Source organism: Euleptes europaea, chromosome 5 (assembly GCF_029931775.1).
Source record: "Euleptes europaea isolate rEulEur1 chromosome 5, rEulEur1.hap1, whole genome shotgun sequence".
Taxonomy (NCBI): Eukaryota; Metazoa; Chordata; class Lepidosauria; order Squamata; family Sphaerodactylidae; genus Euleptes; species Euleptes europaea.
The window spans coordinates 63,871,957-63,885,777 of NC_079316.1; the positions used below are offsets into that span (position 1 = coordinate 63,871,957).

General features: G+C 43.4%; 1 protein-coding gene across 1 annotated transcript in view; it reads right to left on the bottom strand.

Moving 5' to 3' along the window:
* GFRA1 (GDNF family receptor alpha 1) overlaps window positions 1-13,821 on the bottom strand; it is a 254,718-nt gene that overhangs the window by 76,207 nt on the left and 164,690 nt on the right. Inside the window, exon 4 of the mRNA XM_056849616.1 lies at window positions 8,743-9,082. Coding sequence (XP_056705594.1) covers window positions 8,743-9,082 — 340 coding nt within the window. The remainder of the gene's footprint in view (window positions 1-8,742; window positions 9,083-13,821) is intronic.

Sequence of the window (13,821 nt, forward strand, 5' to 3'; positions counted from 1 at the left end):
CATAATAATAACACTCCTGGATGTTCTTCTGTTGTTGTTTTTTAAAACTGATCACTTCTAATGACAGCAATTTTTTTTCATTAAAAAGCTTTCTTCATAGAAAATATGGTGTGTTAATAGGTTACTTTTTAGTGATTTTGCAAAGCAAGGATGGATGTGCATTAATGCAATAATTCTCAGTTTGGAATACCCATGCACTTTAGCACCATTAAAACATTTTATTTATCCTAATTGTTCTTCTATTTGCCATCAACTGCAGAAGTGGACGGCTTTGTATCCTGCTACACTTCCACAAGGTGGTGTGTTCTGTGCTGCAGGGACCATCCTTATGTGATCCATCAAGGGGAGAAAGATGGATAGTCAGTGTGACAGGAGAAGGCACAGTTAAGAAGACCTCCAACAGCACAACATAACTGGTACTGTCCTACAGCACACAACTTCAAGCATTCTCAGGTATTACTAGAGAGCTAGCATGGAGCCTTGCTTAGACTAGGAAGAGTGGTGTTCAAATTTTCACCTAGCCATGGAGCTTAAGAGGTGGCTTTGAATCAATCAGACTAACCTATCTTAGGATGTTGCTGTGAACATAATATGGAGGTACTTGATCCCCAGTTCCTTGGAGTAAGCGATAACGATGTAATAGAAGAGAAGGACCTTTTCTTTGGAATATATCTGAACTCACAGTAATAATCCGACCATGTGACTTGCACAGCTCGCATCCATGAAAAAAAGATCTCTGGCTATGGACGCCATACACCTTATCCCCAACGTGAAAGCCATGGGTCTCAATCCACTGGAAACATCTCCTGTGCAAGCCTCACTTAAATAAATAGGAGCTGACCACTCACTCAAATAACTCTGTGGCATTACTTGAAAAACGTTCTCCACCTTTCCACACTTGCCAGTGTTAATATGATTTCTTCTGACTAAAGTGTACCCTAGAAATACTTCTTTCCACAGGTCAACCTGCTAGTTTGCACTGAATGTTCAGTAGTGGAATAATAAAAAAAAACAGCCACTAAACATCTGCCCTCATATGCCACCCATTAAAACCAGAGAACATAACAAATCACTGAGATCAAACTGTGGTACATGAAAGAGAATGTTCTATAGGAAAACCACTTGGCCCGACCCTGCATTTTTGCACACTACAAATGCTCCAATAACTTGAAAATGTGATGATCTGAAATATAGGTAATGAAGAAGGTTCACACATGAATGCTCACATTTTCAATAAGGAACTGGCAGTACACATTTGTAGATTTATTCAGAAACTGTGGCATAAAATGTAATAGGCTGTATTGAATGAATAATATATGTTTTTAAAATGTTTCAAAATATACATGAACATTATAGCTGGCATAAGCCATATCATGCTTCAACAGTCTCTTCTTTGATATATGCTATTAATCATTTATATTGCACTTATAATGTTCAAAGTGCTTTAAAGACTCTATATTGCTTGTCCTTGCATGTTATGTGGTAGGTCACTCTTATCCCCATTTTGATTACAGGGAACTGTTTAGGATTAGGTTGACAAGTCCCATCAGGACTTGAACCCTAGTTTGAAACTAACACTCAAACTACTAGGTCACATCCATTAAATATGCTATTTTAAATATTCCTTTGCTTTGTGCATGCGCATTGTGTATAATAAACCTATGTGCATAAATCATAGAAAGGCCAGCCATAGGGCTTTCTGTTCCCTAGCCGGCTGCACTCCTGCTGGCCAGCTCTGGTGTGCTCCATGCTGCCAGCCAGCCCACTCCACCTGCCGCTGGCCAGCCTAGGTGTGGCCCCCTCCAGCTGGCCAGCCTGGTATTGCTCCCATCCCACCAGCTAGCCTGGGTGGGCATGGTTCAAGCCACTGGCCAGCCTGGAAGGCTGCATTCTGAGCTGCCAGCCACCCTGGGTGGGCGTTCTCCAGTCCCAGTGGAGAGAGTGGAGCCAGCGCTGGCAGAGGTGGTGGCCTCCTGTCCTTCCTCCCTCCTTTGTGCCATGCCCTCCATGAAGCCGGAGAGAGGTAGCAGAGCCCAGCACTGTAGAGCAGGTGGCTGCCTGTCCTTCCTCCTTCTACCCTTCACGGGGGTGGAGTGCGATGGGGGAAGCCAAGCAAGGTGAGCTGGGAGCCAGCACAGGGGCTCAGGGCTGCTGCTAGCCATCAGCAAGCCTCTTTTGTAACCACTAGTGCCCCTGCCCTCTGGTGCCCTAGGCAACTGCCTGGGTCTGCCACGCTTGGATCTGCTGCTCATTGAATTGAGCATGGGCAATGGAGGACAAGGGCAGGAGTTCACCCACTGCAGGCAGGCACAGGGGAAACCCTAGTCCACACCTCTTGCCAGGACTACATGGGGTTACAGTGCAATCCTATGCTAAATTACGCCAGTCTAAGTCTAATGAAGTCAACTGGCTTAGATTGCACAGGATTGTACTGTTAGTCAAGCTGTTTAGGGTACACTTGGGATGAAGACCTTCTGCACTCATCTTGAATTGCTGATAGGTAACAATGAGTTTGTCTGAAGTGTGTTCAATTAACCTCTCCACATCTATAAGCCCCGTCCCCCCTTCCTTTTAGTCTGTTATCCTTTCTTTTTCATTATGTCAGCTAAACTGTTTAATTTCTTTCTGTTAGAACTATGGAGTCTGTGTCTTCCTTACAAGCCCAGTGCTTGCCTACTAAGGTAATATAAGGATTTTGCAAGATCCACACATGGTTTTCTAAATCACGGTGGTGCAAAGAAGCCATGGTGTATAAAACTGTTCCCACAGCTGCATCAAAGATGAAGTCTGTGGATGTTCTCCCAACAATGCAATCAATGGGAAAACTCACTTGCATGGAAGCTCTGCGGACAGCCATCTGCAGAGAATTCTACAAGAAGACATAATGTTTCGCACAATTAGCTAATACATCTTAAGGCCAGACCTCTGTTTACAGATAATAGTGTGAAGCTTGAAGCCAGTTGCCATTTGGCAAATGAATGTGCTTTCAGACATGATGGAACAGGTATTCCAATCAATATTTACATATTTTACATGTACATACATATGTAAGTATGCTGTCTGCTGTTTGCTCTGGTATAGTTACCCTCTGTGGTTTCCATGGCAGGTTTTCAAATGCACATTGTGCACCTGCTTGCACTTTGTGTTTGAGGGAGACCCGTACTAACGAAATCTAGAAAGAAAATCTGCATAAGATCCTTGAAATAGCTCTTGCAGCACATATATTTTTAAAAACACTATTTAAGCCGTGTGCCATAAAAGTTGCTTCGTTTTTAAAAAAATTGGAACGGGTGGGTGAGTTACAAGAGAAAATGAGCCAACACACTGTCCTTAACAATAGCACTTGCCGAGCTCCATCTTTAAGAACTATGCTTTATTTATTTAAGCACAAAAACACATCTGGATTCTGAACAAGCCAAAGGGGAAAGAAAAACTTTTTTGGCTACTTCAAACTAAATAGCAGCCAAGCTGTTTCCTTTGACCATTTTATGCACAGCAGCTGTGGAGGACAATACATGAATATGCTTTAATTACATTTTTATTTTAAAAGAAAGAGTCATTTTGTTCTACTGTATTCCCCATTCTCCTCAAATCTTTAATAGGCTGCATAAATGGATTAATGCTGAGCTCTTAGCTGCTCTTGGATTTTTTTAAAAAATAATTAGGTGTACATTCCATCTGCAGTTTTCTTCAACCTCATTAATAATTTGTGAACGTGTGACTGTAAGGCAAATGAAAATGAAATAATCGTGTAATAAAGCACGAGGAATCAAGCCTTGAGAGATCAAGGCCTGTACCTGTATCAGGCTCAATGCAAAAGATGGCTGGTACAGGATTTCACCAACCTGCGCGGATCCCGTGGATCCAAAGGGCTCGTAGGATGAAGCACAAGGGGGCTTGTGAAGGTATCCAGTGCCAGTTTAATTATGCCCAAATCAGCACTGCAGGGGGTCCAGTTTCAGTTCAGGGATGTAAAGTGGAGTAAGAAAGGTGAACTCTTTCTTTCTTTATTTATTGAGAAAAAATGTACTTACTGCCTCCCCAAACCTGTGCTCAAACTCTCCCACCCTGTTCTCATTTTGCCAGCCTCCAATGGCCCTTCGGACTCTTATGTGCTCTAAGATAGCAGATAGCCTGCAAATATGCAGATAGCCTGCATATTTCTCCCAAATGTGTGTGTGTAAGATAAAGGGGTCATCTTTCTCCTGTGCTATGGTCCTAACCTGAACCAGGGTCTCCAGCGACTGCTGTTCGATGGTGGAAAGTGCCGTCAAGTCAAAGCACTGCTGTTAGCAACAATAAAACACACTAGAGACCTGATCATGGATCTTCCAGTATCTTGCCTCCTTTGGCACCAAGAATTGTTTCTCTGTCTCTTTTAAATATACTCTTAATGGAATATGCATTTAAGGGGAAGGTGTCAATGGGCAGCTAAGGAGGACCAGCGAGCGGATAGTTCTCATGTCAGCATTTGCAAGCCCACTCTCTTAATGGATACTGGAAGCGAACAGAAAGACTGGGAAGGAACTGTCCTTAGGAAGGAAACAACAACAACAATTTTTATATATCCCAAGTGCAAATACTCTATTTATTGTATCAATATGTGTGGTACATAATCAGATAATGACCTTCCCAAAAGACAGGAGATCACAGTAGTTACCAAACATGTTCCTAAGTGTTATTCTATTGATTTATTTTTTCCAATTTAAAGAGAAAATTAAACAAAACTCTCAGTGCCCAAAGGAAGTGTCTAGAGGCCACTGAATATAATCATTTTCATTTAGCCCCTACAAATACTAAACAGATTTAGCATTTTTCGATCACAGGACTAGGACATTTTGGAAGCTTCCTTTCAGACTGCTTGTGGGGGAAGAAAACCCCAACACAAAGATTTCATGAGGCCTTGATGCAACTATGAGAATCAGCTTTTTGAAAGCATATTGAAAATGGGTAAAGAGTAGGGTTGCCAGTTCTAGGCTGGGAAATACCTGGAGATTTTGGGAGTGGAGCCTGAGAAGGGTGGGGTTTGGGGAAAGGAAGGATTTCAATGGGGTATAATGCCATAGAGTCCACCTTCCAAAGCAGCTATTTTCTCCAGGTGAACTGATCTCGGTCGCATGGAGATCAGTTGTAATAGCAGAACATCTCAAGCCACCAATTGGAGGTTGGCCACTCTGGTAAGGAGGGAAGTTCAGAAGGCAAATGGATGCTTCGTTAAATGTACAGTCCTACTAACAGAGCAGCTAAGGGAGGAACTACATGATTAAAAAATGGGAGCCAAGGAGCAGTATGAAAGGGGAGTCAGAGATCTGCTGTGGAGATCTTAGTGCACTGCTTGCGTCAAGCAAACATCTCCTTCACCAAGTCTTTTATACCTTTATATGCTACTGCATGAATGCAGTATCTCATAGGACTGGGAGACAGGGTCAAATTAGGTGTGATAGTGAAGCCCTACTAGATCAGATCAAGTGACCGAATAAGGGTCACTTCTTGTATCTTTCTTGGACTGCTCATCACATTAGCAACAGAGGTGATAATCATGACAGCCACATAAGTAACTGGAGTTGCAGTTATCATTTTTCTCAGAGTAAGAAGAGGGATTGTTCTTCCATTGTGGAAAAAGATAAACAAATGCTGTTCTCCTGGGAAATGTTCCCAAAGATCTACTGGAGACATCCTGTCTAACGGTCAGTAAAATAAGACGTCAAAGATTGATTCATGAATGCACGTTAATCACTTGATTCTTCACTAGTTCATTACTCATCACTTAAGGACTTGCAGCTGAACATGTGAACTGACACCACTGAAAAGTGTCATATTTTAAGCAGCATGAAGCAGTGTTAAAATGCCTTGTGTGGTGTTTAATCATTCACACATGGAAGCCATCCCTTAATGCCATGGGAATCAAGGGATCAACACTGAGGTATGAACTGCCTTCAGACAAATGCCCCCAAGGAGACAGGCTCTCAGAGACCTGGCCTGCTGCAGCGCAGTTTTAACAGGAAAGAGAACTGGAACTGGTAATCTGCGAAGAAATCCATTTTCATACTCCTGTTGCTTTCAAAAACAGTAATAACATTTTGAACCCAAAAGCTGGATTGTGCACTGATGGAGAACGAAAGGCATAAAGTCAGGGGAAAGTGAGGAAATGAAATGGAATTAAGTAACACGGATGCTGAAATGAATGAAGACAGAACAAGAAGGATGCCTGTTAGGCACTATTTATGGTACAGATTTAAATAGGAGGATAATGTCCATTAACTGGCTCTTTTTCCACTTCCTCTGAGTATGGAATGCACAGGAACGCTAGTAGATATTCTGGTGAAAATGCTACTACTTAGACAGTAACATGCAGAGAGGGCTGTAAACAGGAATGGGAGGCAGACAGGGAGAGGTTATCATTTCTTCCAAGACTGTGTGAATCAGCAAAATGAGACACTGGCCAAAGTCGCTCTTGCAAGTAATCACATTTAGTGAGTGGAACACTAACTGCATCTGGACAAGCAGGTCACTAGCTGCAGCTAGCAACCAAGGACAGCCTAGACTCTGGAAGTAGCTGTCTGGAGGTCACAGGCACCCCTCAACATAAACTAGCATAGGAAAATGAGCGTCATGGAGATTTGGCCCTTACCGTCTACAATGATCTGCTCCATCACTGGTCTTACCATTTCATCACTATAAAGGAAATGCTTCATCCCAGAACCATGGCACAGATATTCCAAGTTGCTAGTTAGGACTGTTTTTTGTCTTTCCACATGAGAAGCTGAACATATGCCACATACAATAAGCATCTCTTATAACAGGCATGAGCAGTGCTCTCTCTCTCTCTCTCTCTCAGCTATAATCCCCTCAGCAGAACTATAAGTTTTAAACTTATAAAACAATAGTTAAGCCTTAACTAGTCTGTGATAAGTGATCCTGATTATACATTCCTGTTCAAGAACATAAGAAATACCTTCATGTATAAAGCCAATGTCCACCTAATCTACCATTCTTTGAAAGTTTTATAATAAGCAAGCACTTAAGGTCAAGCTTTATGTTACAGATTTTAACAAGTCGGGTCTAGGTTCTCAGACCAATCCCACAGGAACTGCAGGGAACAGCCTTTGAAAGAGCAGCAGGGGCCTGATTATGCTCAGGACTGTGTGAGTGCAGGGGAGAGGCTCCTGCCTTCCCCCTCATACTGCTTTCCTGAGCCAAAACAGACCTGTGGGTTCTATTTGCCCCATTCTGCAGCTCCAGAATAGGGCACACAACCACAGTGCTGAACCATTTTGACTTGAGAAAATCCCCCAACACCCCAGTCCTGTGCAGAATCAGCCTGAGGGATTTTCAAAGGCAGTTCCCTTAAAACTTGCAATGTCTGATTTGAGCCTAAGCGGTCTACTAATAGCCCACAATCGACCCTCTGTCCACATCTATGATGTAATTTAGCAGCTTCACCTTTTGTATTTAAAGTTAAATTTTAGAGTTTATGTACTTCAAGAAACCTGGACATAATATAAATATTATATTGAATGTATTATTATGTAATATGTAATAAAACAAAAAACCAACAACTAAATGATAATATTATGATTCTGAAACATCCCTATTCATATCTGCTGGTGAAGCCTGTATCTTCAAATCAAACCCGTTGCCCCGGCTTGCTTGTACATATTGTGCCCCGAGAACCAAGCATCCCTAAATGTAATAGTGTAATGCATCATGTATTCATTAACACATACAGTTTAAGACGTGTAGTTTCAACAACCTATAGAACCACAAACATTGACACTGAGATGTACATTATGGCTCCCACCATGGTGAACTTTACACAGTTATGCACTGATTAGATCAAATGTGGATATACAAGTTGTGGGAGGAGGGTGCAGCTGAGAGCAATCCTGACCCACTACTGTTTGAAGATGCATGTTTTTAGGCGGATGTAAATAGAGTTATGTCAGAGAGTCACAATATTACCATGGAGCATAGATCAATCATAACCTTAATGGATTTGTAGGGATTTTTACAGTTATGCAGAATCCTCAGCCTTGCATAAGCAAGCCAGAATTGGTGGGATGGGCTATGATGACATATGCACTGCACACAAAAAACAATACTATCTGGTAGGTGTGAGCAGGTGAGCATAGTTCATAGACTTCAGTAAGAAAACCCTGGTAACAACAGAAATGCAATATTCAACAAGCCTTAATAGATAAATTCACTTGCCACAGCAAGATTCCTTAGTCTTCAGCTGTACTTGAGTGATGTTTAGTTAGACTCTTCTTAGTGATTATCTTAAAATGTCAGTTCAGAAACCTGCTTGGGCATTTACCACTTTATATCTGTTAAATCTAAGGACATAATGGGGGGGGGGTCTAAACTAAGTTGCTAATCCACAAGATATTGGGCAGTATTTAGAAAAAGGGATATTTAAAAAAAAACATTTTTAACTTGTTGAAAAATCAAGTATTTTATAACTTTTAGCAAAGAAAAGTTTTCCTCCTGAGTTCTTCTGGAAAAGGTCTGTCTCTTTTACATATATAATCTCTTAGGTTTTCCAAAGGGAAGAGATATTTTAACAAGATGCGGGTTTAATGAGATGTTCTTATTATTCTGTTAAAGATGTCAGGTTTCCTTTCCTGACGAAAATGCTACTTCCCTGGCGAAAATGCTACTTCCCAGCCTTGGCAATTTCAGCCGCTCCAAAGGTTCCCTCTGCTATCTCATTAATCACCCCACTGCCATGTGCTATCTTACCTGCAGATGTAATTCGTCTTGCAAGTATCTTGTAAATTCAGGCAGTTCGGTTTCTCCTTGTCCTCATATGAACACACGGGAACAATAGTCTGGCGTCTCCTTTCTGTACATGCAATGTTTTGGCAGGAGCAGAAGAGCATCCCGTAACTGTGCTTCGGGGGAACTTTGTCGAAAAACTGCCTTAGGGCCTTATGACACTTCCGCTTATTGCAGATTTCATTAGACACACTGCTGGTACAGGGGGTTATGTAAGCCGATCGGAGTTTCTTGCAGGTATCATTTAGGTTGCAGGCTTTTGCTGCATCCAAACAGTTGTTCCCCTTTGAAATCGTAAACTCCACTGTGTATAAAAGGAACAAAGAAATAGGATTATTATTGAACTGGAATGTTCATGTCCACTTTATTCTTATTGAGATACTGAAGATATCAGCTCAAGAAGTTCTTGGTAGTAACAACTGACCATAACAACACAAAATCAAATATAGGAAGTAGCATTTAACAGCAAGATTCATATTTATAGCTGTGATCCTCAAGCCACTAATGGACCCAAGATATAGGTTATAGACATACAGAGAGCAGAAGCAATTCTTGCATGTCTTTTCCCTGCTGTCCTTCAGAACAAAGAAATCTACACTGTCTTAAGTGGATACTTTTACACCCTCTCCCATAATACTAGAACTTGGGGGCAACAGATTCATGTGGATGTTGATGGGCAATAAATTCAGGATGGATAAAAGGAAGTTCTTCTTTACTCAATGAATAATTAAATTGTGGAATTAATTGCCAGTGGAAACACTGATGGCTGCTAGTATAAATGACTTTAAGAGGGGATTAGATACATTCATGGAGGACAGGTTCCACAATGGCTTCTAGCCATGAGGACTAAATGGAGACTTCACATTCAGAGGCTGTAAACTGCTGAATACCTGTCCTAATAGGCAACATTAAGGAAAGACCTTAAAGGCATCTATGTCCTGTTTATTGGCCCTCCAGGGCAACCAGTTGGCTGCTTTGAGGAACAGGATGCTGGTAGGGCTGTGGATTTGGTAAAAACCGAACCAAAAAAATACTGAAAAAATGCAAATTCAGTAAAATTTGGGTTCAGGTTTACGGAGTCCGCAAAATCTGGGAGGTTGGCAAAGCCAAATTTGCCATTCCTGAAAAAGCCATATAAAAATCCGGCTTTTCCAGGAATGTCTTTCTGCGGCTCCTGGGGGGGGGGCAATTTTGCAGGTAGAGGTCCCAACTTTTCAGGGTAGCTAGAAGGGACTCGCCTTGCAAGAACCTCCAAGTTTGGTGAAGATTGGGTCAGGGGGTCCAGAGAAGCCGGGCTTTAAACGATGGGAAAGTTCGGCCCATGCCTCCATAGAGATACAACGTATCTGGATACCTGAATTTAAAGCCGAATTCCTACCTTTACCGGTATAAGAAATTTGGCATTCAGGTTCCCCCCCCCCCAAAAAATGGCCAATAAGCCCGAACCCGAATTTTACCGATTTTTTTTCCAACAGCCCTAGATGCTGGACTGAATGGAACACTGGTCTGATCCAGGTGGGTTCTTCTTATGTGCACACTAAAATTCCTGCATATGTCCACTCCCTTCATGCAATCCATGCATTTAAAAAGTGGGTAGATTGCAAAAACAGGGCACAGTTGGGTCAGCAATTTTGCATATATGTGTTGGTTCACATTAAAAGTTAAATATGCAGGTGGAAATGTCCAAAGTTCATACCTAAGCCCCCTTCTCAATAGTATGTTTATTTGGCTGGGCATATGTAGAACTGTCCCCATCTTCGCTTCAATAACTGCCCATTCTGCTATGGGACTGTAACAGTATAAGTGCTTTGAGGATCACAGCCTCATATGTCAAACCCACACAAAAACTAATTGCCAATAGATAGCTCTAACATTCTACAGAATTTCAGCATTAGTGCAGTTATAATTATGTATTAAACTCCAAGTTTATTTTGTCTAAAACACAGTGTTCAAAATTGCATGCTAAATCCAAGTATAATTTCCATGTAATTTGCAGGGCATATAATTATGCAATATAGGCATAGTAGACACTAATTACTATGTGATTACAGAGTAATTACATGCCTATTTGTTTCTGGAAGGCAAATGTTATGCAGAGTGGCTTAAACTAGACTGCCTTCAATAAGCTGTTACCATGAAATCTCCAAAATGGGTTCTGAACGGTCACATGTCAAAACAGGGTTATACATTATACATTGGTACATTCTAAAACATCCAGAAGCCTCAGGCCAGCACTGAAACCCACCACTGTGAACTGCAGCCTAGAACAATTCAAGGACATAAGACAAAGCTCAGCCTTAGCCTGGGTTCTTTGCTTAGGGTGACCCTGTAAAGCTACTAACGGCTCCTACCTTATACTAACACCAGAAATGGCTGAAAGAACCTGAGACCAATTCAAAAGAAATCTGTCAGTTCCACTGAGCATTTCCAACATATGCTGGAGTTGAAATTTTTATTTAATCTAGCTGGAGACAGTTGACAAAGAAAGTATTCCTCATATTGATCTTCCTAAATACCGTATATACTCATGTATAACCCGACCCGCGTATAAGCCGAGGTGCCTAATTTTACCCCAAAAATGGGGGAAAATTAGGCACCCGTGTATAAGCCGAGGGTCGGCTTACACAATGCCCCTGCCCCAGGTCGCCCTCCCGCCCGGCCTCCCGGGCCCTCCAGACCCACCCCGACCCCAGTGCCACCCCCTCCCGGGCCCTCCACACCCACCCTGACCCCAGCGCCACCCTAGGGGGGAGGGAGAAGAGCCCCTGAACCCCTTACTCACCGGGAGGACGAGGCCCGCTGATCAGCTGGAGCTGGCGGCAGGGAAGGCACGCAAGCCGGAGGGGCAGCGGGGCCCTGCCTGAGCGCAGGCAGGCCCTGCAGGCCTCTCCCAGGCCGCAGAGAAGGCGCGGGGGGGCGGGGGGGGCGGCGGGGCCTGATTGCACTCAGGCAGGCCCTGCAGACCTCTCCCAGGCCGCAGAGAAGGCACGGGGGGCAGGGGGGGCGGGGGGGCCTGCCTGCACTCAGGCAGGCCCTGCAGGCCTCTCCCAGGCTGCAGAGAAGGCGCGGGGGGGCGGGGGGGGCGGGGCCTGCCAGCACTCAGGCAGGCCCTGCAGGCCTCTCCCAGGCCGCAGAGAAGGCGCGGGGGGGCGGCGGGGCCTGCCTGCACTCAGGCAGGCCCTGCAGGCCTCTCCCAGGCCGCAGAGAAGGCGTGCGGGATGGCGGCAGCAGCGGCAGTAAGTTCCCCCCTCCCTCTATCCCTCCTCCCCCCTCCCCTCGCCTACCGTATTGACCCGCGTATAAGCCGAGTTGGCTTTTTTCAGCCCTTTTTTTGGGCTGAAAAACTCGGCTTATACGCGAGTATATACGGTACGTAAGGAGACTGAAGATGTTTGTCTCCAATAAAGTTTTGAATCAAAGTTTTGGACTACCAGAAATGACGCAACCTATGTTCTTATAAGCACTTTTCCTAACATGATATAAACATATAATGGAGGTAATGTATTCATTTATGTAAGGGCCCAAGGACGTTAGGATTACAGTTTGTGTTAAAAAAATAGCTAGGACAGACATCCTTATTGCTATTGTCTCAGTAAACCAAAATAACTACAATATCTTCCTTTCCTTTTTCCCCTTAGAACAGGGGTGGGGAACCTTTTTTCTGCCAAGGGCCATTTGGATATTTATAACATCATTTGTACGCCATACAAAACTATTAACTTAAAAATTAGCCTGCTATATTTGGTCAGACATTTAGCTAAGAGGCACGATTGGAGATGGCTCCGAGTGTCTGCCACGTAGAGCGACTCGCTTTGGAGCTCTGCTGTCCCCAGCTGGGCCCAAGAGATTCAGGCAGGGCAGCATCCTTCTGAGCTAGAGATCTGCCGGGACCCATGAAGGGCCAGACCAAATGATTCCGTGGGCCTTATATGGCCCCCGGGCCTGACGTTCCCCACCCCTGCCTTAGAAGCTCCTTGATCAATTGATCTTGAGCAGCATACATCTAGTGTTGGAGGGATATAAGGATTGAAACAAATCTGCTACTGACAATGTAGCCTTGGGGTCCCTATCGCTTAGTAAAAAAGGCATTATGTCAGTCACAGAGGCATTGGATTTGTATATTAAAAGGGGGGAAATATAATGTGATTGAAGTTCCTCGTAAAAGCGGCATTCCAAAAGGGCATGGGCTAATGAGTCAATAGAGCCAGAAGAGCAAGGGCAGATCCTGTCTGAGTATGGTATATTCAGAATTCTGCCCTGCATTACCAAAGAAGGATTAGCATTCAATCTAGCCAAGTAAAAAGCTCTACAGAGACGAGGGGTTATCAGATAATATGTATAGGCAGGCAGACCACGTGGAGGGGGTATTCCGAAGAACTGGGATGAACAGACGCGACGAGCACGAAAAGTAGTGCTGTTATAATTGAGCTCTTTAATGCGCTTTTTAATTTTGGTAAAAGCTTCAGTTTTCCCAAGATCTAATAACATATCCTGCGAGATGCCCAACAACGACAGTTTCTCATCTAAGATTTTTTGCCATGAGGATTTAAAAGGGTCATGCTTCAGAGAAGCTAGGAACCCCTCAGTGCTAAAGCACAGTTTAAGGTGTAGTTTAAAGGCGGCCAACCACGCCCTAGCTTCATGTGACATTTGGCCAAACTCGGAACGAAGAGTAACGCCAGCAACACATCGAGGGGCATTTAGGAGTTTTTGTAAGAACTGAAGCAATGGACGATCTATAGATTCATTGATGACTGTTATCCAGATGGCAACACCAAAGAGGATAATTGGGGTAATTTTCAGGTTAAAAACCTGAATAGCCCCTGGAATATATTTGCCACCTTTGGTGTGAAAAAAGTTGACAACAGCACCAACCCCAGGTTTAATTTTGTTGGACACTGCTTTTTGATGGGCATTCCAATTTAGGTTATGGGAAAACAGGATGCCAAGGTAAACAAACTCCTTGACTTGGTCAACCTCAAAGCCATCTAATACCCAGCGAAAAAGAGGCATTTTTCTCCTCTTAGAGAAGATCATAATCTT